Below are 23,861 nucleotides of genomic sequence, written 5' to 3' on the forward strand. Positions count from 1 at the left end.
GGTATGCTATTTAAATAGTCTGCAAAAATGGCATAGAGTTTATTGGATTAGGTTCCTTCCTGCAAAATGTGCCGTGCATAAGTTGGCGGAAAACTAGGGTAAGGAGGATGGTCGCAAACATGTAAGCATGAAGTTCAGCATGTAACCTTTTGTTCTGTCATTTTAAGTGACTTTATCCTTTTCTTTTTCTTTCTTCTCCTATTGATTCTATCCTGTGTTATTCCCTCCAGCTTAGCCCATTTCTCCACCTAAATTCAGTTGTCCTTATCTTCCCTGATTCAGCCTTAGCTATGGTCAGTCTTTCCCCTTAGCTAGCTACTTGTCTGGGCATTTCCCTTTTCTTTTACCTACCCACTACCTTTCCAAAAAAAGTAAGTCTGCCAACTAACACAACTGCTCTGTCATCAAATGGTGATCCGTGGGGCTATAAGGAAGCCATCCACACTGACCTGTCAACTGAATCGTTCTGGGCAAGAGCAGGATTCTTCATTTAATGGCCATTTACCCACTACTCCAGCCCAGAAAATTGTGGACCCTATCCCACATCATCCTCCAGGGAAGGACCACCATTGGGTTGTATGACCTCAGGCTCCTGGGTACTTCAGAATGGGGGCAGAAGAGTGGCTGCATAAGCCCTCTCTTTGCTCCTACCCACCTGTGCTGCTGAGAAAAATGTGCGTATTCTGGCTGCCCTATTCATGCAACTGAGATTTCAGGGGGAGGGAGTAGAGGGTGTTCTGTCTTAACCCATTTAGTTTAATTTTCTTCTCCAACGTGCTCTTAGACACACACATAACTCCTACAAAACCAAACTTTTCCTTTGACTATTGCTGTTTGCTTGTGAAGCCATCCCAGTCTAGAGGATGAGGTTCATCAAGAGGCACCTTTTAAGTGTATTGTTAGGCACTCAGAAGTCCTGGCTTGTTATTTTAGTGAATTTTAAAAAGTGAGTGTTAAGTGTTAGCTAATATTCTTGGGATTTTAATTCCTGTATTAATGCAATATGTTGGATTTAGTCTTTGTTTCGAAGTGTCTAAGTAAAGACAATAAAGCCTCTGTCCTGGGGACTTCTCATTCTTGACATCTCCTCCGTAGCTATTTAATGTCTGATGACAGTGTGATAATATTTGAAATCTTTGAAAGAAGGAGAAAACATTGATGCAAAGCCAGCAGCCTTCATTCTAAAAGACTGAGCTGGGCTTTATTCAATGCAAACCTTCAGCTAGTGCTAATTGCACTAAATAGTGTCAAATAGTTTCTCTTATGGTAGTTAAGGATGCTAACCTCTAAGCAATCTCTGTCAGGTTGCAATGTTTAACTAGAGAAGTTGTGCATGCTGAAGTGAAACATAAGTCTCTTCTGTCTTGAGGGGAGCCACTACAAGGATAATACTGTTCTTGGAGTTCCTGAAAGATATGTGGCAGTCCATGCTGTGAAGGGGGAAAAAAAAATCCATCAAAGCACAGACTTATGTTGAGTCACTGAAATGCTATGCATCTTTTATTTTCATTGCCAACATTTCTCTTTTGCTTCCTTAATTTCTTTTGTTTTGTGTGGTCTGCTTCTTTCTAAAAAATTTGGCCACAAAATCACTCTTTGCTTTGCAAATTAATAGAAAAGTGAACCTTGTGTAGCTTATTTGTTATTGTTTGGATTCCTTCCTACTCATTTATTGTAATATCTTTGTAGCAGTTGTAGTTGCAGTGAACTGTTTTTTTAACTGTTGAAGGTACAATTTTATATGTAAAATCTACTTTTAATGTTGTTGATTTTGATGCTAATATCTAGCAGGGAGGAGGCTCAGGAGGGCCAGCTATGTAGTCTGGGGTCTGTTAGATGACTTTGCTATTAGGGATTTTCATTTCCTATCCTATGCAAGGTTAAAGTTTGTGATATAAAGGCTAGAAAAAAGTCTTTGTAGCTTATCATAAATTCCCTTCTTATCCTGCATCTCTGCTTGGGACAACTCACGTGAGTAAAGCCATGCGTGTGTTTGTGCTTGCAGGTTTAGGACTGTGGCTGTGTGAGAACCATAGAATTAAGCAAAGGCAATACAGAAAACTTGTGATGTCAAATAGTCTTAATTGCCGTTTGCTGTGAGGAAATGGGGAGTAAATTGTGTTCAAGAGAAAATACTGGCACACAGACACATAAACTGTAGTAAGGGAGTGTTGTGTGTCAGCTGATCCATGTTCATGGTTTGTGCGTGTGCTCTTAGCTTGTGGTAGATGTGAATTAGCTGGCTTGGCTCTTGAGAGCCAAGTGAGGCTTCTTCACTGTAGACTAGGCTAACTCAGATTACTTAGTGTTTGCTACAGGCAAAGAGAGTGTTGATGAATAGTTAGTGCAGAGCAGCTGATGATGTGCAGTAATTTATTTTTAGATGGTAACTTGTTCATGTGTTTGAGTCTTTATTCAACAGATTAATGTCTGGCAAGCTGTCCTCAGGAGTTTTCATGTTCATGGTCATTAAAAGTGACAGCAAGAAAATGGTATCCTTAGACTGTTAGAAAACAAAGCAAAATTAACCTTTTTCTTGGCTGTGGATAAGCTGTCATTAACCAGAGTTGTTGGAGGGGCTGTATTGTTCTTTTATGACCTTAAAAAATGGAACATCCTCTCCAAGACAAAACCAAAAACTTACGGATACAAAACCTAACCTAAACTTGCCAGTTAGTGTTGGAGTGTCTGCAGTTCCTAAGGAGCAAGAGTCCTGCTGCTCTTAGCACAGTGAGCACTTGATCTGAAGGCTCTTGTCATCTCTACTGTGTTCTTCCTCCTTCCAGGCCACCTGACTGACAGTGAGTGCAATCAGAGGCATGTTTCAAAGAAGGGCTCGCTGGCAGACCGCAAGAGGAGTTCTAGCCGGTCTAGGCGGAAAGGAGATGAGCCTCAGTCATCAGGATACCATAGTGAAGGCAAGAGATCTTACTTTATTTTAAATATCAGTATCTTTCTGGATGTTTTTAATGTTCTCAGTGTGTACATACACTTCTTTCATTGTTCCTTCCATCTTTGTCTTTATTTAGTCCTCTCTTTGCTTTTTGATGTTTAATTCTGTTTTGGTTGGATGTTTGTTTGTTTGTTTGTTTGTTTGAGGAGTGTTGGTTCTTTTATTATCATTTGGTTGTTTTGGACTGCACTTTTCAAAGTCTGCATGAAGATGCTGCAAGTAGGGCTGCTAGTTTAATTGAAGTTATTTTTGTGGCTTTTGCTGTCTCTACAAACTGCAGGAGAAACCTTGAAGGAGAAACAAGCCCCCAGAACTGCCCCCAAACCATCCAGCAGCACCAGCAGGCTGAGGGAATTTAAAGAGACAGTGAGCAATATGATCCACAGCAGACCACAGCAGATTTCCCAAAGCATCCAGAATGCCCCTCGTGGAGGAAATGGTGTGGATCAGGCAGAAACACGACCCTCAAAAAGCCTGTCTGCACATGCTCGAGACTGGGAAGTGGAGAGTACCAGCAGTGAGTCCAAATCCAGTTCGTCTGGCAGATACCGGCCCACATGGAGACCCAAAAGAGAGTCTCTGAATATAGACAGCATCTTCAGTAAAGACAAGAGGAAACATTGTGGCTACACTCAGCTTAGCCCTTTCTCTGAAGAAGCAGGTAAGAGTTTGAGAAGATTTATTTCACAATATGCGGGAAGTGAAATTTTGAATGCAGGATTCAGGTCAGTGGTGAGTCATGTCTGTGAAGACTAAATCCAGTGTGGGTATTCATATTGCGTGTATGGTAATTCTGTTTGATTGCTGTGTGCTACGTTTCCTGTCTGAGGAAAAATTAAGGGAAACAAACAATGCCATCTACCCTGCTTAAATGGATACAAGCTGTATTATTAAGTGTCCAAAGTTTGTCCTTTGGAGTGAGGTTTTGTATTGCTCTGGTTTTTCCTCTGGCTCATCATGGTATTCTTACTTGATGGCTCAGAGTACAGTGCAGAAAGTACCTTGTGTATCAGTGCAGAGTTCTTGTTGTGAAGGTAAGAGCCTGGAAACCAGGGATGATTTATTTGGGAAGATTTTACAGCTAGGTAGCTTGTACATGGGGACTTTGCTGGTTTTGACAGTTGAAAAGAATTGGAAAGGAATATGTAAAGGGAAGGTGAAGGGGAAGAGAACACACCTCCAGGGAATGAACAGAATCAAACAAGAATTAAATGGAAAGACCGTGAAATGTGTAAGGAAGAATTAAAAAACCCCCAAGTTTTCCTATCCTCTATATAAGCCAAAATAAATCATAAATGGCAAAATAAACAACGTAAAAAATGAGAATATCTGAAATAGATATGACAGAGTATTGGAAATGTAATTGGATATACTGTAAAATTATCTTGTGCAAATAAAAATTATTATGCGGAAGAAAGGGTTTTCATTCCACACTTAACTGTTACCTCAAGGGGAATATGGTAAGTTATACTAAAGGGGAAAGATTCAAAGATAAATTTATGAACAGGCTATTGCTTTAAATTGCTAGGAAAGCTGTAAAAGTATTGCATTTTTCTTGCTTAATATTGCAGGTTTTACACAAAATTAAGGATGGTGCTTCTGATTTAAACATAGTTGAGAAGCTAATGCATATGGATGTTTTGCTGGTATTGAAGCTTAGGTCTTCTACCAAGCTATATGATTTATCTTGACAGGTAAAGAACTTACTGAGAATGAGGTGAAGGAACAAACTGTTCATGACACAAGGTCAAGCCAGTCAAATGTCAGATACAAGCGTGGTGTGCTGGGCCGGGGCACCCAGCACCACATGGTGGATCAACATCCTCATCTGATCCAGAGGATGGAGTCTGGCTACGAAAGCAGCGAGCGCAACAGCAACAGCCCAGTTAGTCTGGACATGCCCTTGTCTGAAAGCTCGAGCACCCACAGGTAGATTTCAACAAAATTCATGTTGGGAATGATTGAAGTCTTGATTTCTTGATAATGGTGTAGAACATTTTGCAAAACAGTGGTCCTAGTTTTAAATACAGCTTTACTGGGACATGGGAGAAATAGTAGGGAAATGGGAGCCTATTCTTCTCAGCGTATTAATAACTTACTGCTAGTGAGAAAAGGAGAAAACAGGGCTTGAATGGGTGAGAAATATGATCTAAAGTGATTCATCTGAAATAGTAGATGCATAATACACTAATAGACCCTTAGTCTGTGATTTAAAAGCTTGTACTTTGATTAGCTCCTAGTCCTTTTTGTTTCAATTAAATCATTGATTCATAGGCACCTTGTACAAAAGGAGAAATCAGTAGCCTTGTATAGAAATGTTTGTTCTCAGACATACTTGAAATATTTGTATGTAAAAATAAATAGACAGCACAATGTGTTTCTTTCCTTTACTTAGGAAGCTTCAGGTAGCCACACACTGGCACTGTTTATGGCCAGAATAAGTAAGAATGTGTTCTGAACAACTCCTGGACCACAGTTTTAATATGAATGGCATAATCTTGTGGAGGAGCATAGAATTACTGTCTTCCTTGTTAACTTTCTCTTCCCTTGTTTCTCCCAAGATTTTCTTATGGTAGACTTCTTTTAAAATTAAATTAAAATGCAACTATATCTTTGTTTTGGATACAAAAAAGGTAGATACAATTTCTTCAGGAGAGATTAGTCAAATGGTAAACTATAATTACTCTCTTCTTGGAGGGATGTTCATGTGAAGCGAGGAGGTGGATTTGTTCCTGCTTGGCGTAACATCCCAAAGTCTCACAGTAGCAGCATCTTGGAAGTGGAGTCAGCTTCATCAATTGGGAGCTGGACAAACAGCTCACACACCATGGGAAATGGTAAGATACGCTTTGTAGGGGTGGTTATGCAAGGTAAATTGTATCAGAGTTGTTCTTTACTTTTTGGGAAAGTTCACAGGGAAATTATAAGGAAAGGGAAAAGCAACTTTGAGGAACATAACAGTTTTACAAAAAATAATTACAAGATTTACCAAGGGGATTACAAAAAAAATTTGTTGGAATATTTCTTTGATCATGTTGCTCTGGCATGTCTTTTGTGTATTGACTTAACTGATAAAATGAAGCTATTTTTCCTATTCTTTCTTACAACTCAATATTCTGCCATCAGTCAAAAATACCCTCCCAAGCATAAGTCATAACTTAGTAGAGTCCTGAAAACAAGTTTGTAATTCTATACAAAAAAAAATTTCAAAACTGTCAGAACTGTGAATGCTTTTTACAAGCTGTTTGGGCTGAGGCTAAGCTTTTCTGCTTATATATCATTCTAAGCAAATACTTTATTCTAGAGAGGGAGGGGAAAGGTAGAAAGGGAGACACTTTCTGAATACCAGAAATAGTTGAACTGAGGATGAAAACTGATGGATTTTTGTTGTGTAGGATGTTGAGGTGCTTTATCTTCCTCCCATTTCCATCTATTTTATGCAGTTAGAGGAAAAATTCCATTTAATTTCCACAAACTAGTGATCTGGCTTATTTGACATAGCATTATTTACAAATCATAAACACAGTAAAAAGCCTCAAGATTTCATCATGAGCTCAGGGTTATTTTTTCCAATGATTCTCTCTGTTCAGTATGCTGGTTTTTTGATTCAGTGAATCCATGGACTGTGCTGCAGGGGAGCTTGAAGCACTACTATATTGGGTGGGGTTTTATAAGTAAAATTTAACAAAACAACATTTATGTTCCACAGTTCTGTTGTCTCACTGTTATTACCACTGTTAATTTTATTCTCCAGTCATATTTCCTTGTCTTTTAAGGGATACTGTAAGAGATGTAGCTATCAGAAATGTTTGATTGGTTTGTTTGTTTTGAAGGTGGAGACATCTTTGTTCCTTTAAAGAGTGAGCTGGATGAATTGCAAGAAGAGGTGGCAAGGAGAGCACACGAGCAAGAGTTACGCAGAAAAAGAGAAAAGGAAATGGAGGCAGCAATGGGCTTTAATCCCCGTCCCAGCAGGTTCATGGATCTAGATGAACTGCAGAATCAGGGTAACCTTTGAATGCAGTATATTTTGCAAGATGGTAGAGCTGAAGTTTTTTGAACCTTTGAATGTAATTTCCTGTTTCAGCTGTGTGTGTGTATTTCACCACATCCACCTCTCATTGCAGTTTTTCAGGTAGTGAAATACTGTCCATTTCAAACCTGTAAAAAGTTGAAAAACTGTTTGGTGTTTTGACCAAATTTCTTCTTAAATGAGAAGGCCAAGTAATGTAGAGATATTCTTAATATTATCTGCATTTTTCCATTTTTCAGTGATATACACTTAAGTTAATAGTATTGATACCTAGATTTAGCTGTTAGCCTTTGAGCAAGGCTGTTTGTAGGTGTCAGGCACCTGAGCTCCACCTACAGCAGGGATGATTAATATAAACCATTGCTCTGATTCTGCTTGATTTTAGTACCTTTGTAGCCCTAAGCAATTTTTGCTTGTTCCTGCCTTTGTGCTTTCCAGGCTTTCTCCCTGCCTGGCTGTGCACCCACAGCACAGGTGCAAGGACAAGTACTCTGGCTGCATCTCATTGAAAATCTGGGCTGGGTTTAGGTTGCCTATCTTTTCTAAGGGAAAAGAATTTTGAAAAATTTAAAACCAAATACTAAGTTTGATTGTCTCTTCCATGACTCCTCATCTTTCTGGCAGGAGATGGCAGCAAAACAGGTTTAATTGGAAGGATGCAGCTGGGGCAGAGGGAACATGACAGGATTCACATGTAGAAATTGGAAAGTAAACCTCTGTTGCTGAGCATGTTGACTTCTCTGCTTCTCCTGCATGAAAGAAAATAGTATATTCTCCAATACTTTACCCTTCTTTTTGATCTATTCTATTAGTTGATGGAAGCAAAGATTGCTTAGCTTTTCTTTGTTAAAAGAAAAACTGGACTCATGCTTAATCAAAAAAGAACTTAGTAGAACGTTTGAGGAGTTCAGATGCATTGACTTGAGATCTAGGAAAGTCTTTGTTTATTCCTTTTAAGTCTTTCCCCACCCCAGTCAGAGATATAACAGCATAACAGCCTGCTGGACTGCCTGGAAGGCTTGCTAGTATGCAGAACTCAGAACACTTGTGACTCATTTTCCCCTCAAGTAAACTGCTAAATTCATGCAAAGAAAGCTAGCTTTAATATTCTGCCTTGATTACAAGCCTCAGTTGCCTTGATTTTGAAACTGAATGTGCTGCTTGATTAACTTACTGCTCTAACAACTCTCACTTCTCTCTCCAGTACTAGCTTTTAATGCAGATTCTTTGGGGTTTATGGTAAAAGAGTTTGTATTTTCATCTGTGCACAACAGTGTTGGGGAGCAGGTCAGGCCACAGTATGTGTTATGCAGATTGAGAGAATGTAATTTATTGTTGGCTGATAAAGGTACTCACGTTTTCTACCACAATGACAGAGACGCTCCATTAAAAAGACCCTCCTGTAAACAGGATGAAAGTAAATTTATTTTCTGTTTTCCCTGCCTCATTTGAATGTTCACATTTTAGTGCATAATTTGCATAATGCCTAGTAGGTGACACAAAATAGTTTGGTCATCTATTCCTCTCAGAAATGGATGTTATGGTACCAGGACACAGTTTCTTTTTTGTGTCCAAAATGATGTATCCTTCTCTTCTCCAACACTGTTTTCTAAACTGTTGCAAAAGGAATTCTTGACAGTTGTCCCTTTCTTCTCAGCTTCCACCACCTTGTTTTTCAAGTTGCAAGACTGTTGGGTATTTATATTCTGTATGTTACTTACAGCAGCTAAGTGTATGCACTAAACTTGTTTATAGAAGTGTATTTCATGCAGGCATTTATTTATGTTCACACTCAACTCCAGGTTTTCTTCCCAAGACATGTTAGTTGTTTCAGTTAGTTTCCATTTTGATGAAGGAGAGACAGGTGGATTTTGTCAGGAAACTTAACATAAAATGAAAAAACCCTAATCTGCTCTATTTCTTTTACTGATACCTTTTGGTTTAGCTTTGAAATTTAGTTTAATTCCTTATTGACAGAAGTCATTTGAACTGACTCTGTTATATGCCTGCACCATCTTTTATACTGATTTAAAGAGTTGAAAATAGTAGAATAAGCCAGTACAACTCTCTCAACTAAAAATTTGAGGGAAAAAGATCTGTTTCACCTTGTTTTACTATGTGGATGTCAAGCACATGAGAGTGCTCAAGATGTACTCCTGCTTAGGGAAGGTTAGATGGTGCAGTCTGGGATATGCACAGCCTCTGCAAGAATCCAAGTGTGGAAGGATTTGGTGATCAAAAATGGGATGAGGGGAAAGTGAGAGCTCTGCAATGAATCAAACCAAAATGAAGGGTGCTGCCCATTTGCAGGGAGGAGTGATGGCTTTGAGAAGTCGATGCAGGAGGCAGACTCAATCTTTGAAGAGTCGCTGAATCAGGAGCAGAAGGGGGATTGTGCTGCAGCTTTGGCTCTCTGTAACGAAGCTATCTGTAAGTAACCTTAACCGCCTGAGCTACTGCGCTTTGACTGTTCACTAATACAGAATGGAGTCTGAAATGCTACATGAAGTGGTCAGGTAGTAATATTGGGAGTCCAGCTGCTCTTTAGGAACATGCAGGTAGACAGAATTTTGGGGGTTTTAGTACTATTCCTCTTCATCTGTGTTTTTTCATGTTTGCATTCATTTTGTTGTTCTCTCCAGTGCTAAGGTAGTAACAGTACTGGGCTGCTGATGTGCCCTTTTTGGTGCTAACTGGAATGTTTCAGCAAGCACCTTGTAGGTGGTTCCCCTTGCCATCAGTCCTCACGATTTTTCTCCATTGTCAGGCCAAATTGCAAAGGCCGTTAAGCTGCCCTGTTTTTCATGGAGGGTGTAGCATAGGAAGAAAATGGTAGCCCAGTCTTGAGTCTTCTGGATTAGCAGAAGTGAACTATGCTGTACTTTAACTTTCATAAAGAAAAAAGCATTAGGACATTGAAGTGCTTAAATGCATTGTGACCTTTGAGAATGTGTGCTATATGATTTCATTTTATTTTTGGTGTTTTTCCATTATGACTGGCTGGCTGTCTCACCCCATGCTCCCCTCTGTCTGTGTAGAATGGCTGCAGACAGGGTGAGTAGCTCCTGTGCTGTTTGCATTTAGAAATTGGCTTTTATGGACTGCTGAATAAAGGGTGCAGCATACAGCTGTGGTGATAGCTCTGTTAGCTTTCATTCCAGCAAGGAATCTCAAATCCCAGCTGGGTATTCCTGCACACAAAGGGAGTCACAGGTATGGAGGATGCAGGAGAAGAGTACATGACAGAATGAAGCATCATTGTAGTAGGGCCAGAAAGAGCCTGTGTGAAGGGATGAGAAATTGGGCTAAAACAAAAATATTGTTTTTATTTTATTTTGGTTCAGTTTCAGTTAATGTGTTTGTACACCTGGCTAAGCTGAATGTGCATTAATGGAAACAGTAGCATCCTCGTGAATTCTTTTGTGGCAGTATTTGCATGGTCCATGTTTTTTGTTCCTGCCGCATCTTTTTTTTCTTTTTTTTTTCTTTTTCTTTTCTTTTTCAATTTTATTCCTTTTTTCTGTTTGTTTTTCTGCTATGTTTTCTTTTGCATTTTAGCTAAACTAAGACTTGCCATGCATGATGCCAGCGCTAGCACTCACAGCAGAGCCCTAGTCGATAAGAAGCTGCAAATCAGTATCCGAAAAGCCCGGAGCCTCCAGGATCGCATGCAGCACCAACAGCCTCCGCAGCTGCTGCCTCCGCCGGGCGGCGCCATGGCCCAGTCTACCAGGTAGTGCACGGCCCCGGGCTGCACCTGTGGGCAGTGCAGTCTGAGAGAAATAGATAACTATGTATATTCCCCGGGTAGTCCGAGTCCTACTGTGTTACACCTGTTCTTTTCTTCTCTAGGGTAAATCCTGTTATGAAACAGTCATTTTGTATAACTCCATTTTCCCGCTCCCTGCCACCCTTCCCCCAGTCTTTAAAAAATAGTCTGATGTGCATGTGTTCAAAATGTGATCTGTGACAGAGAATTGTAGCAGTCAGTGCCTGGCAGCATTGATGTCTCATGCACCAAGGGAAAAAAAAATACAATAGACAATAATCTGGCTAAAAAAAGTGGGGATACCTTAGGATGAAATGTGACTGTCTCTAATCGGGAGCAGTTTCAGGACTCAGTCAGTAAAAGACTGTACTACAGTCAAAATTTTGCTGTCGTTGCTATAATGTTGGGAACATCAGCCAGTGTGTTTAGTGCTCTGTAGTTAGAAAACTGTCAAGTACACTGATCTTTTCTTTCTAGTCCACTTCTCTAGTGGTGCACTGGTACAACTCTTGAATCCAGATCCTGATCCTCTCACCTTGACTACTCCATCATTCTTCATTTTCTTTCTGTGCTTCCCAGCATCCTGCAGCCTGGCTTACCAGCCCTCCTCAGTGTCTCTTCATGATTCCTTCTCCCATACTGACTTTAACTACAGCATAATTAACTCTCTGCTATAACTGATCCTTTCTTCCTACCCTCTTTAGCATGCAGCTTAATCCTTCTTTCTTCCCATGCCATTCCCTCCTAGCACTAGATCATCCCTATCCAATTTCTAGGCTATTTCTTGAACTGTTACTTTTTTCCCTCTCCCCTTTCTTACATGTTATATTACCAGAAGCTTAGGTAAAATCTTGGATGGGAATCCTTTTTCTGTTCCTTTCTGCAAAATTCTGGGTACAGCTACATACAAACCCAGTTAATTTGCACACCTGCCAGGCTATAGTTCATAACGTTCTTTTCTTTTCCTGCAGTACCTGAATTGCATGCAATGAAAGCTGATCTTGTTGTCAATCAGGGGTCCATTATATTCTCTCTTACAGGAGAAATGCAGAGCTCAAATTAGGCATTTTGGCAGATTCTAAGAAAATGAAAGGCACTTCCTTAACTAGTTTTGCTAATGCTGAACTGACTCACTGCTGCTCTGTGAAAAGAGTGTTACTTTTGCAAAAAGTTATATCCAACCAAATGTTAATATTTCAAAGAAAAACCCCTATTCATAGCCATTTTTCTGTACTCTAGAAACTCCAACCCTATTTTTCTGTACTCCAGCTTTGATTTAAATAACATTGTAGACAGTACAAAGTCTGCAATTCTTCACAGATAATATTCTTTTGCTACACACATTAACTAGGTCTTCATGATAACTTTCATTCCATGCATCTCAAGGAGGAAAGAAAGCAGTGATTTTACAGTTGCCTTTAAGTTTTCTGCTGGAGCTGATGTAGCTTGCCATTTTCTCATAGGTGGTGGACTTAGTACTGTTTGTTTTGTCTGTATATTAAAATGCTAACTAAATGCAGAAAAATGCCAGGGACATGTATGACCCAAGAGTATAACTGTCTTGCATTGGTGCTTAAAAGAATGAACATTATTTTCTAAAAGTATGCCTAGGACACAAATTATTGCAGAATAATAGTTATCTATGTAGCATGAACTTCATTTAAAATTTTGGATAAATATCTCAAAAAATGAGAATATAAAAATTATATGAGAAAAATTTCAACCTGTTCTTCCATTTGTCAAGCCATTCTTCATGAAGTTGCCTGGAGAGAGGAGACCTTACAAAAATACTGTCAGTTCATGTTCAGAACACAGACATGTCCAAAGTATTTTAAAAAATACCTAAGATGTTACTGTTGAAAACAGTTACTTTATTTTATTTTGTATAAATGTAATTCTTACTCTTCTTACAATTATCCCTACTCAAATACTCCGTGTATTGGTTGAAATTCTTCTGGTGTTGTACAAGAATACTCCATATAGAGCCTAATTGTAGCAAAATACTCTTAAAAATATGAAATGGATTCAGTTAGATTGTTAGAGTAGGAAAACAGAGTTAGAAGCAAAGGACTAACATGAATGTGTCTAGTGAATTAATGCAAAGTCTTCATCAGAATACAGTGAGCAAAGTGTGTTGAGCTGTGTGTCACCTAGTGCAAGGTCTGTACCCTAGGAATAAACGTAAGCAATGACTCCTGCTAATCATTTACTCTTCTGTGTGTTTTAGTGAACAGACTGGCCCGCTCCAAGTACTGCTGAGCCAGGAGGTACCACTGGAACCCAACAAAGAAGTGGAATTTGGGTCCAGTTCTTTCTTCCACCCACCTGCTTCCTGCCACGAATTGCACTCATCATTATATCCAGAGTCTTCCTCCTTGCCCCCTTCTGAAAGCAATCCATCCAACAGGATCTCTCCAAACTTCCAGTCTGCTTCTGCTGATTTTCATGACCAAGTTCCCTCTTTTCCCTATAGGCAAGGGTTGGCAGAGAGATCTGCAAGAACTGAGAATGATGCCCACAAGAGTGGGGAATTTGCTGATGCGGCAGCCACAGGGCTAAAAGACTATAGGGATTGCTGCAGTAGCAGCAAGTTAGAAGAGGTTCATAGCATAATGCCTGTTCTCACACCTCAGTACCAATCCAAGGCTAACACAGTAACCTCTGGGTCTTTGCCTACACTATTTCCCTGTCCACATCCACCACAAGCAGCATCTCCTGAAAAGGACAGCCAGCACAGTCTTTGTTCCAAACTTGCAAGCTCTCCAGTGCGGCCCAGCATTGATCACTTAGGGGCCTATCATCCAGTGACCCCTGCAACTTCATCCCCTACACAGCAGTGCTCCTTGGATCCTTTGCAGAAAAATAAGTACCACAGAGCAAACAGCCAGGAGGTTTTATTACCCTCGCAGGGTGAATATGGCACAGCAGACGGTTGTAAATCTGAGGCTTATGGTACAAAGGGACATGTTCGCTCCTTGGCAGAGCAGTTCCAGAAAATGCATGCAGTCTCCCAGGGAAAAGGTACTCGTGAAAAAGACTGGATTACTGCAGTGTGTCAGGATGAGAAGTCTCCAAAGTTAACACAAAAATCTTTCATCAACCATTCATCTTCCGGTTACAGACAGCTAATCCATCAAAACCAAGAGAACAAAAACCAATCTTCTGAAAAATTACACTCAACTGTGGATATTAGGGATGGGGTAGTTTCTTTGAAGGGTTTTAGTTCCCAACATGTTGCTTCTATGAGTTTTTGTTCTCACAGTGAAGAACTGTGTAGAAGAGGTGGACAGAATATAGCAGACCCTGTATCCTACGTGGAAAGGCACTGTCATGATGGAGGAATGAAAGAGGTGGATGATGGAGCTGCTAGTAGCATGGTTGCCTCTATGCCTGTGGACCATTGGGTGAATAATGTTACTAGGTATTACAGTTCTCAGAAGGCTAATAAGAATACTGAATGGCTTCCTGTACCTGGGAGGAGTCCACTCCTTTCTGATCAGAGAGCAGTTGGAGATGACTTGAGCAGGATCCCAGTACACCTGCATCCACAGTGGAATCAAGACACAGAACAGGAGCTCTCAGAACTGGAATCCCTCTATCAGACTAGTCTGCAGGCATCTCAGGCCAGTAGGCCTTTCTTGGGAAGACAGGACAGTGCTAGGTATCCATTTGACCAATCAGGTAAGAATGATGCAGTTGTTTTTCTTGGTTGACCTGCCTATGTACTCCAGTGTAGGTGAAGATGTGTTTTCCAGTTGATTTAGTTAAATGGGTATTAATTTGTGCATAGATGCAGAAAAATTCAGGTTGTAGACTCTGAAAACATTCCAGCTAACTAGAGAAATCAGTGTGATAGCACTGCCTGGGGTGGCTGCAGAGTAGCTGTTGATCATGGCAAACATCTGTTAAGGGTAACATAGAAATAATTGATCCTGTTTTCAAGTAGGGAGCTAGCTGCTTATGTCAGGCTAATGAATTTTGCTGTTTGAAAGTCCTACATCCCCTCTGGAATTTATTAAATTGTTTCTATGCCTGATGTTAATGTTCTCCACATTGGTGAATTTTAACTGATTGTATTGTAGTTGAGAATTTGGTCTGTATCTGGTTGAAGGAAACAACTTTTACAAGTTTATCCAGGTCTGAGAGTTGAACCTGTGTTTTGCTAAGGACTCCCTGCTTTAAGTTCTGGAAAATTACTTGTGACAGCAGCACTGAGGGTACATGAGGATCCATGAGACCTTGTGGATTAGCTGGTGCCAAAAGAAAATGAACGGATTCCATCAGATGTCCTCATCCAGCTGTTGCTGGAGACATTCAATTAGAGTCTGATGACAAACAGTCCAGTTCCACTTAAGCTGATCTGATCTCCTGCCTCAGATAGGGCAACCTTGTTTCTCTGCTTCACAAGTGAAGCAAATTTCTTTATAATCTGTGTCATAGCATTAAAGCTATGAATTTCCTGGTTAAATACAAGGCAGCCTGAAATTGGATGGGTACCAAAGTGACACAGATCTAGCTGTACACATAGGATATATATTGCAGTGCATAGACAAGACAAATTTTCCCCTGCCCTGCACCCATGGAGGTGGAGCCTCCATCATTCCTGACAATGTCAGACCTGGCTGTGACCACAGTGAGTACTGCAGTAAACAGTAGCAGGTTTTGAACAAGTTTTTGTTCAACAGCTTGAGTTTTCTCTGGAACTCTCATGTCTTGCAGTCCACTCGCAGACCAGTTCAGACCTTAAAATGTGGCCATTTACCACTTGTTGTCCTTTTGATTTATTTTCAGAGTTAGGCAGGATCTGACTTCAGGGCTTTGCAGATACTGTCTTGCATGGGCTTGAATCAGTAGGTCTTACATGTTCCTACTTAGCTGACTGATTTTGGAAGTTCTTTCTGGAAATCTACCAGCATAAAGCCCGGTTGCTTTGGTGGTAGCTAGATTTTCAGAGTTCCATCATCACATGACCCATTTCTTATGCTGACTTTTCTTACCTATTTTCCCACCACATATGTGATATGAGATATGGATATTCTTCTGAAGTGAAGTTTGTATTTGAGATCTTCTGGTTTGCTGTAACATTCAGCTGTTTCTTTGTAAGCTCTGCAAATTCTGTATAAAAGTTTGAACAAGTGCATCTACTGTGATGAACTGGATGAAAATCACCTGCATTAGGTCTAGGACTGCTCTTTCTTTCTTTTAACTTGGATTACTTATTCCTTTTCAAATGCTGTTGAAACTTAGACCCATATCAACTGGTTTTGTCAAACCTTTGCACTCAGGATCATAGTGAAAATGCCTCTGTTTCATTAGAGGGGCTTTACAGCACAATTAAAGCCAAGACTTGCTTCTCCAAATGCAACCACCTCGATGCAGAAAAGGTGTTGTTATTGACATATCACCTTTCTTCCTTTATAGAGGAACTCTCTGTGACCGGTTTAATTAGGCCATTGATCTGTCTATTCCATGAGAAATATTAGGATTGTAAGTGGTTGATGGGGATTGCATTGAAGTGAATTGTAGCAATCCTAGTTAAAAATAACACCTTTAACTATTTAACCTGCACAAGAAGTGCCTGAGTCAAATTGTAGCATTGAATGGGAAGGAGCAGGTGAATGTGTGGGGAACCTGAGACTGACTTGTTTATCCCAAGTAACTTTAGGTAGCTTCCTTCTGGTAGCTGATTTTCTGTCTTTTTGGGCCCTCTAAACAATCTCACCTGTGTATCAGGCAAGTGTTGGTGTGCAGTTAAATCATTTAAATTTTAAATAGTTCAATTAACTGCTCCCCTGAAGCCTGCAGAAGGGCCAGGAAGTAGGCATAGAATCCTGATAGACTGTCACCCCTTGAAATGTTGGGTGTTAGGTGATGTATTCATGTTCCAAGGATCTGTGACTTCTTGTTCTGTGTGTTTTGTCCCTCTGTCTTTGCTGGAGTCAGACCTAAGGTAGTCAGAAATGTCATAACATGCAATCAGGTGTTGAATTTAATCAGTGTTTTTCTTCCCAGTCTCTGTGAACAACCTGAGTGTGAGGAAGCTGCCTGCCACGGCTGGCATGGGTCTGTCGAAAACCCCAACGGCGGAGATCGAGCGCAGTCTGTGTGGATCCACTGTCTCTTCTGTCTCCAAGGTGACATTTTGGTACTTCAGGTGTCCTAGAGGGGGAAGGGCTCACCTTGTGCAAGAAAGAAAGAAAGGATAAGTGAGATACATGATGAAAAAGATACTGGGGTCGTTGATATAAATGTTAAAAAGAATTTTAAATGCAGTCTAGCTTAGGATTAACTAGCTGAAATATGAGTGACTCATGCTACATGCAGCTTGCATGCAGTCAAATGATCAAAATTTTGGCTTGGAGGAACAAACTCCTGAAAACATTAAGATCTAGTCTCTTTGAACTTAGTGACATGAATTCCCTTGCATCACAACTGACGATAACTGCTTCTTAATTTTACTTGCAGGGGCACAGGCTCTTTTTTTAATCACTGTGTCACTACATATTTTTAAAGTGGGTGATAATTTGGTATTTGCTACAGTTGGTAGTTAGTCACCTCAGAGTGGGAGAAGATTCTTTCTCATTTTTTCTGGGAAGAAACTGTTTAAATAACTGGCAGTTACATATCACTGCCTGTATATGAAGACATGAAAGTATTTTCAAGGGGAAATGACATTTCCTGTAATATCTCTGTACTTGTTAAACGCTCAAAGTCTGTTCCTTTATAGAACAAAAGGAAGGAAAGATGGAGTGAACATTTTCCTTGCTAGCATAAGATCAACAAGCTTCCAGCATTCATCAAATAATCCTAGATTTTTTACATATATATATATTATTTTTTTTGGTTATGAGAAGACTGTAAGATCTTTATCTGTAAGATGACTGTCAGCTGCAGCCATGATTATCTCACCAGGGGCAGAGATGCCTGTAGCAGCAGTCAGTCCTTTAGGTATATTCATCCCACTAAAGACATTTTGTCCTGGCTTTAGATACTTATAAAAGAACGCATCTCGTTTAGATCAATCTGTGTATATTTACAAAGGGAATAAAGACTATAAGGAATAATATTTTTAATCAGCAGATCCAAACAGACCCATTTAACTTAAGTTTTCAAAGCACTACCTGAGTGAGGGATTTGAGGAAAGAAAAGGTCATTAAATATCACTGATGTATGCTCCATTATATTTCTATTCATCTGTTGCCTATAATTACTGTACAAAATTTATGTTATGAAAAACCTTGTCTGAAATGTATGATATTGTCTGCAGGTCACATATACCAGAGAACATAGCAGGGAACCAGAAGAGGAGGAAATATACAGTGCAGAGAATTTCCGTCGCATTGCTCGCAGTCTCAGTGGGACAGTTATCTCAAACAGAGAAGAGACCTTGGTCTCTTCTCACAGTTTTGTAAGTAGAATGACGTGCAGCTTTCCAAAGAGCTATCATCTGTGTCTAGGGTTGCTGTTTTCTCTGTTTGCATTTAGTAGTTAACAAACAAGACAGAAGACAACTCAATAATAAGCCATGATGAAAGCCTGTCTTTTTTTGTTCTGTCTTTGGAAGAAGAATGAACTTTTAAATAAGTAGCAAAGCCATCTTCTTCAGGTGTCATTGCAGAGTAGTGGCTGCTGCAGCTGGTAGGCATGTCAGCTCACATTACTTGCCAGTATGCGGAAACAACCAGTATAAACATTTTGTTCAGTTAACTTAAAGTATTTTCAAGAAAGTTTCTCACACCTGTAATTTCAAAAAAACCCACCAGTACCAATATGAAAATTTCTGCTCTCTTGTGAGTTTATTATTAAGCAAGTAGCATTTTTAGAGAATGAAAGTAAACATTAAAGGAGGGGCAATTCAAGACTTGGTGCAGACAGTTACATACAGAAAATAAGTAGAAGTAAGAGGATCGATCTTTCCTTTGTCCTCTCTGTTAAGTAGTCTTAGCTGCAATTTAAAAGTGTCAGAAAAACATTAACAGAGTGTTTAGGAACATAGCTAGATATAATGTCAAGTTTTGACTTGGACTGATTTTTTTTGCAAACTCTGCTTAAGCTTTTATTTGAAACCAACTGTGTAAAGATGTAGAAGAGTCTCAGTTGCAAAATCAGTTATTTAGACAGGTTGGTTCAATTGCATCTCTCTGCCGTGTACCTTAAACTAAGTATATGTCAACTTTGAAGAGTTTGCTCCTCAGCGTGCTTTAGTTAAGGGCTCTGACATACCCAGAAGTGCCAGCAGAAGCAATTAAAAACCTCTAGCTGTCTCTGCTAAGGTGTCTGTCCTCACAGTACAAGCAGCCAAGAGGATTGTCAGTTACTACTCTTCAAGTAAAGCACTGTGCTCAGCTCTCTGATGGTTTGTTGTTGTGCCATTCAGGCATCCCTGCTTTTTGGGGTAGATATCCCCTAATAGAGGGAAATGGTACAGCACAGGTAAATACTTCAGCTATGATAGGTAAATCTGTTAACAGTCTGGAATCAGAGCTTCCAGAAAAGCCTGCTAGAAAATAGAAAGGAAGAATCAACAGTACTCTATTTTATGGCTTATGTAGCATACCATTTCCAATGCTGACTGGCCTGAACTCTTTTGTGTACTCAGTGTGTCAGCCAAACCTCCAGGAGAAGTTTGTGTTTGTTTTGGCTTTTTCTTTTTCGTATAATTCCAGTCCAATGATCCTCAGTAGCCCATCACTTCAGTAAGAGCCTTACTGGATTGATGCAATTTTCATTTGTCTGTCTTTTCACATACAGATGCATGTTTTTGTTCCAGTGACTCATCCCTTTCTTCCTTGGATCAACACCACCTTTGCTTGTTTCGACCCAACTCTGTGTTTACTCATCATTTTATGTTCTGTTCTTCTCCTTTCTCATTTTATAAAAGGAAGCACCAAATACGAGGAAAATGCCAGTGGACACCAGCCACCGTTCTTCCAGCTCCACTTCCCTTCCTTTCCCCCATGATCCTCCTGTATTTCCCTTTGGTCCCCAGCACAACCCAAACCAGGTGCAGCACCCACCCCATGATGTACTGATGCCCAGCATGGTGGGCAAGGCACGTAAACTGTCAGGTAATAATCACAGGACTTTTCATCCTTCTTCATGATCAGAAATACTGCTGAAGTACATACAGCTCCTCAGTTCTTGTCTTTCATAATGGAGTTTCACCATCTGCCTGATTTCCTCCAGAAATCTGGAAGGACAAATCACATTTCTTCTTCTCTGCCCCTCAGAATTTTTCTGTGGTTCTGTGCTAAACGTGCATAACCAAAGCCAATTACCTTTATAGAAACATTATGCTGGCTTTATATAAAATCATATCAATATTTTTGTGAGTTATTTTCTTAAATGTAAAGGTAGCAGTAAGACCCACCACCTTGTTGCCATGTATGAGAGTACTTCCACAAGTTACTCATTCCCACAAATCACACATGTGCCAGTAGAAATAACTACTTCCTGCATGAGAATTATTTTCTGTGACAGCATCAAAACCAGTTTGATCTACCAGCCGTGGAACACTTTGTTGCACTCCTGTATGATGAAACAAGGGGCTAGTAAAGAAATCTGTGACAGCAGCTGCAGTAGGATAAGGAAAGGAAATGCAGTGAGGAAAATGAATGCTGGAAAAGGTACAGCTAGCTTTTATTCAGAATTGCATGTCAGCCAGTAACTGGATGTATGGTGATTTCATTGTTCTTTTGTCACCTGCTGGCCACAGCTGATAGTTCAGAGAGGACGAAACAAAAATTATAACTAAGTAAACCTTTTTTTAAAAATTTATTTCAGGAGATCAGAAGAACATCATCCAGAAACTTCTGGTTATGCCTGACAGGGGTGAAGCTTTCCAAGGTGAAGACTACCCAGGTGTGGCACTGAGCTATGGGAGTCTCCCTTGTGTACCCAAAGGCACCCTCTCCCAGGGGCAAAAGCCTCTTGTTAATTCGCATTTAGGAGGTGGAGCATCAAGTGTCTCTGGCCGTTTGCCGAACACAAGTTACCCTGCCGGGCAAACAGCCACGTTACCAGATAAGCGAACAATGCTCTGGGGGAAACACGCTGCCCAGCCAGGCAAGAGTTTACAGGAGGGCTTCCTCCAGCAGCCTTCACAACATCACGGGCACGAATCTCATGCCATGGGCTGCAGACTGCCAGCCAACACAGACTACAGCACTTTAAGAATACCACGTGAGCCTTCTTGGGATCCCGGTGCTTCTCAAGGCTGCCCTGTGCCCCCCTCTTGCGCTAAGGCCCCGGGTCCAAGGAGGGTTGACATGCCTCCAGAGGAAGACTGGCGAGAGAGCAGCTACACCCCTCAGCCTGGCAGGAGGCGAATGCTGCCGGTGCACGTGATGGATGGGACTTTTTCTTCTGCTTCCGAGGCACACAGGAATATGCTGGCTCGAGCAGCAGCAGCTACTGGCACCATGCAAAATAACGGCTGGTGAGATGGCATCCGCTCCATGCGCCCCCGTGCAACACTCTGTGGACTATGGTTGTAGCCAGAGTGTGGATTGCATGGAGACTGGAAACTCTTTCCAATCAGTATCCGTGCCAGTTTTGTCTTAAAATGTAGCTGTACAGTATGTGGAAACTAATTGCACTGTATTTTGTTTCTGACACTATTGAACTGCTGTCTGGATGGGGAATCTTTAGCTATTCTAGTCCTGGCCTCTCCTAGCAGACAAGTGCTATAGGAATGGTAATTGGCTTACGGGTAAGTTCAGAAGTGTGCACACGTTTTGAAGGAAGATGGCAACTAACAAAAGGACATTTTTAAGGACTCTTTTTCATGAAATGTAGCTTTGGTAAATTCTTCACAAAAAAACCCCAATCCTTTTGTTTTCTTCTCCTTCCTCTCTCCTGTTCCTTCCTAGGGGAAAAAAACTGACCCACCTTCCAGGTTCCAGTAAATCTGCACTTGGCAGGTGGCAGTTAGTAAAGCAAGCACAGTTTTCAGTGTTCATACAGAAATCACAGCTGTAGTTGCCGCAGAGGAAGCAACAGGGAGACATTGTTCATCAGTAAACCCCAATTTTCTCCACTTCTTTAGAGCAAACTAATGATGCTTCAAACAGAAAAGACTGTTAATGCTGCACGCTTAACGACACCAATGTAAACACAGAATAAGTTTAACTATTTTAGTGTCAAGCATACTTGCTTTTGTAAGTATTTTTCAAATAAATCTATAAAAATAGTTCTATTTACCTGTCTGGTTTGAGCTTTCTTTACCATTTAGCTTTACTCTTCAGTTGGCTGGAAACTTCTGAATAATTTTCTTACACAAGAACAAACATGAGTAAGTTGTTTATTCTAGTTCATTAACAAAGTTTATGTAATAAAGACTTAGATTAGAGGATATGCCTAATTTTGACTCAGGACTCGATGTGTTTTGTTTCTACTGAGCACTTAAATTTCTCCTCATAATGGACAATAATTAAGTGTCCTTCAAAAAGTGTTTTGAGACCGACTTCTTGTTTTAAGGAAAACTCCTGCATCTCTGCAGGATGGTGGTGTATGCAGATATACAGAAAAATTATTAGAAATGATTGGTGTGGTGAGAAGTGTCATTTTAATCACGCTTGCACTTCTGCTCCTGCAGATGCTTTCAGGTATGGTGGTTATGAGCATGGGGGGTTCTGTTCCATGTTCTGGTGGGAGCAGGGCTGGAGCTGTGGTGGTGCCACTGCTGGTGGAAGGGCTGCCCTGCCCTGCCCCGCCCCATCCCTGCCCTGTCATTCACAGTGCTCCAGCTCCATGACCCGAGGGGCTTTGCTCTCATTTCGTGCTTGGCTTGATGGAATCCCATCAGTTGTTGCTGTTTAGCCTGAGATTGAGCCTCATTCATTTCAGTTAGTGTGATTTGTCAGTTTCTTGTTTCTAAATAATCACCCTTGCTGCTGTTATTGTTGCAGTCTCCTGTAACTATGTTTTACATTTGGGATTATGTTGCACACTTCTTTGCATTCAACTGCTCCACTAGCAGCAGTTACCAGAAAAAGCAGTCTGTTCTCCCACCCCTCTATGCCACAACAACTCTCATGAGTTTTGACTTTTTTACATAATGGTTTTGCCAGCTTCATAATGTGAAATTTCAATAGTACTAATTTTCTAAATATGAACAAATGGAGTTTCTATTTTACTTGAAACAGCTGTTTTATTCAGGTTTCCCAATAGATGCAGAATTATTAGTCTCTTGTGGCATAGCCACCTCTGTTTTCAGCTTTTTGATACCTTCAGCAGTTGGTGAAAGCTGCAGTAGCCCCAGGATGGAAATGAGGACATGGATAAGTATTTGACGTTTTGCTTGACTACAGCTGTAAAAAATTGAGGTTGCAGACTGAGACTTAATAGTCTTGATAATCTAGAAAAACAAGCTGCCAAAGTAAAGTATGAAGTCATCTCTTCAAGAATCAATATAAAGTATGAAACTTTTGCAACTGAAGACACGTGCATGCTTAGGTTTCTTATGCCCTAGCAACCAGGAAAGAATGGAAGTATACTTACATAAAGCTCTGCAGAATAATTTTGAGTTGATGTAATTTATTAAAATAATCAGTAGTAACTAAGTTGTTTTTTTAAAAAGAACTGTTCTGTTCCATTACAGTTCTAGCTACCAGGTTTCAAAACTGTTTTTTAAATGCCCTTTGTATATCAGTTGCTTTCTATGAAGTTAACCAGAGGCCTGAAAAGGAAAAGCTGAGTCCATACCAAGCAGTATATTGGTACATCTGAAGAGATGCAAACTGAAGTGTGTTGAGCAATATATTTAACATGGGAGAAAACGTGAGATTGGAAAAATGCTGTTACTTCAGCTTGTGCCTGCAAATTTTAGTAAGGTCAGTAAGATAATATTTAATTTGTAATTCATTTGACTAACTTGTCTTTTCAGTGATATTTATGCCATACAAAAATCAATTATGTAGTAGTTTAATAGCTTGTTAAAGTTCACTGATGCCTATAGGAAGGGTGAGGAGAGGGTTCCCACAGGAATTCAGCAGCTATTTAGAATTCTTAAGAGTTTACACTTTGTAAGCTTTGATGCAATATAACCTTTTCTTCATCCCTGGCTGAAGAATATGTTATTGGATGGAATTAAATGAAAAGAATGC

At 40.2% G+C, this 23,861-nt stretch overlaps 1 protein-coding gene across 4 annotated transcripts in view; it reads left to right on the forward strand.

The window, feature by feature from the left end:
* The window catches only part of USP54 (ubiquitin specific peptidase 54), a 91,414-nt gene extending 69,488 nt beyond the window's left edge, over positions 1-21,926 (forward strand). For 3 of the 4 annotated variants that reach the window (XM_083866305.1, XM_083866307.1, XM_083866306.1), the window contains exons 12-23: positions 2,787-2,918; positions 3,234-3,614; positions 4,648-4,882; positions 5,651-5,790; positions 6,787-6,960; positions 9,297-9,416; positions 10,545-10,719; positions 12,983-14,436; positions 16,768-16,889; positions 18,023-18,163; positions 19,637-19,823; positions 20,539-21,926. In XM_083866305.1, coding sequence (XP_083722431.1) covers positions 2,787-2,918; positions 3,234-3,614; positions 4,648-4,882; positions 5,651-5,790; positions 6,787-6,960; positions 9,297-9,416; positions 10,545-10,719; positions 12,983-14,436; positions 16,768-16,889; positions 18,023-18,163; positions 19,637-19,823; positions 20,539-21,197 — 3,920 coding nt within the window. In that variant the 3' untranslated portion in view covers positions 21,198-21,926. Of the gene's footprint in view, positions 1-2,786; positions 2,919-3,233; positions 3,615-4,647; positions 4,883-5,650; positions 5,791-6,786; positions 6,961-9,296; positions 9,417-10,544; positions 10,720-12,982; positions 14,437-16,767; positions 16,890-18,022; positions 18,164-19,636; positions 19,824-20,538 lie in introns of those variants that run through there. The other variant, XM_083866308.1, reaches the window with a different exon arrangement.
* The last annotated feature ends 1,935 nt before the right edge of the window (positions 21,927-23,861 follow it).

The sequence above is a fragment of the Zosterops lateralis genome (genome assembly GCF_965231275.1).
Source record: "Zosterops lateralis genome assembly, chromosome: 8".
Lineage (NCBI taxonomy): Eukaryota > Metazoa > Chordata > Aves > Passeriformes > Zosteropidae > Zosterops > Zosterops lateralis.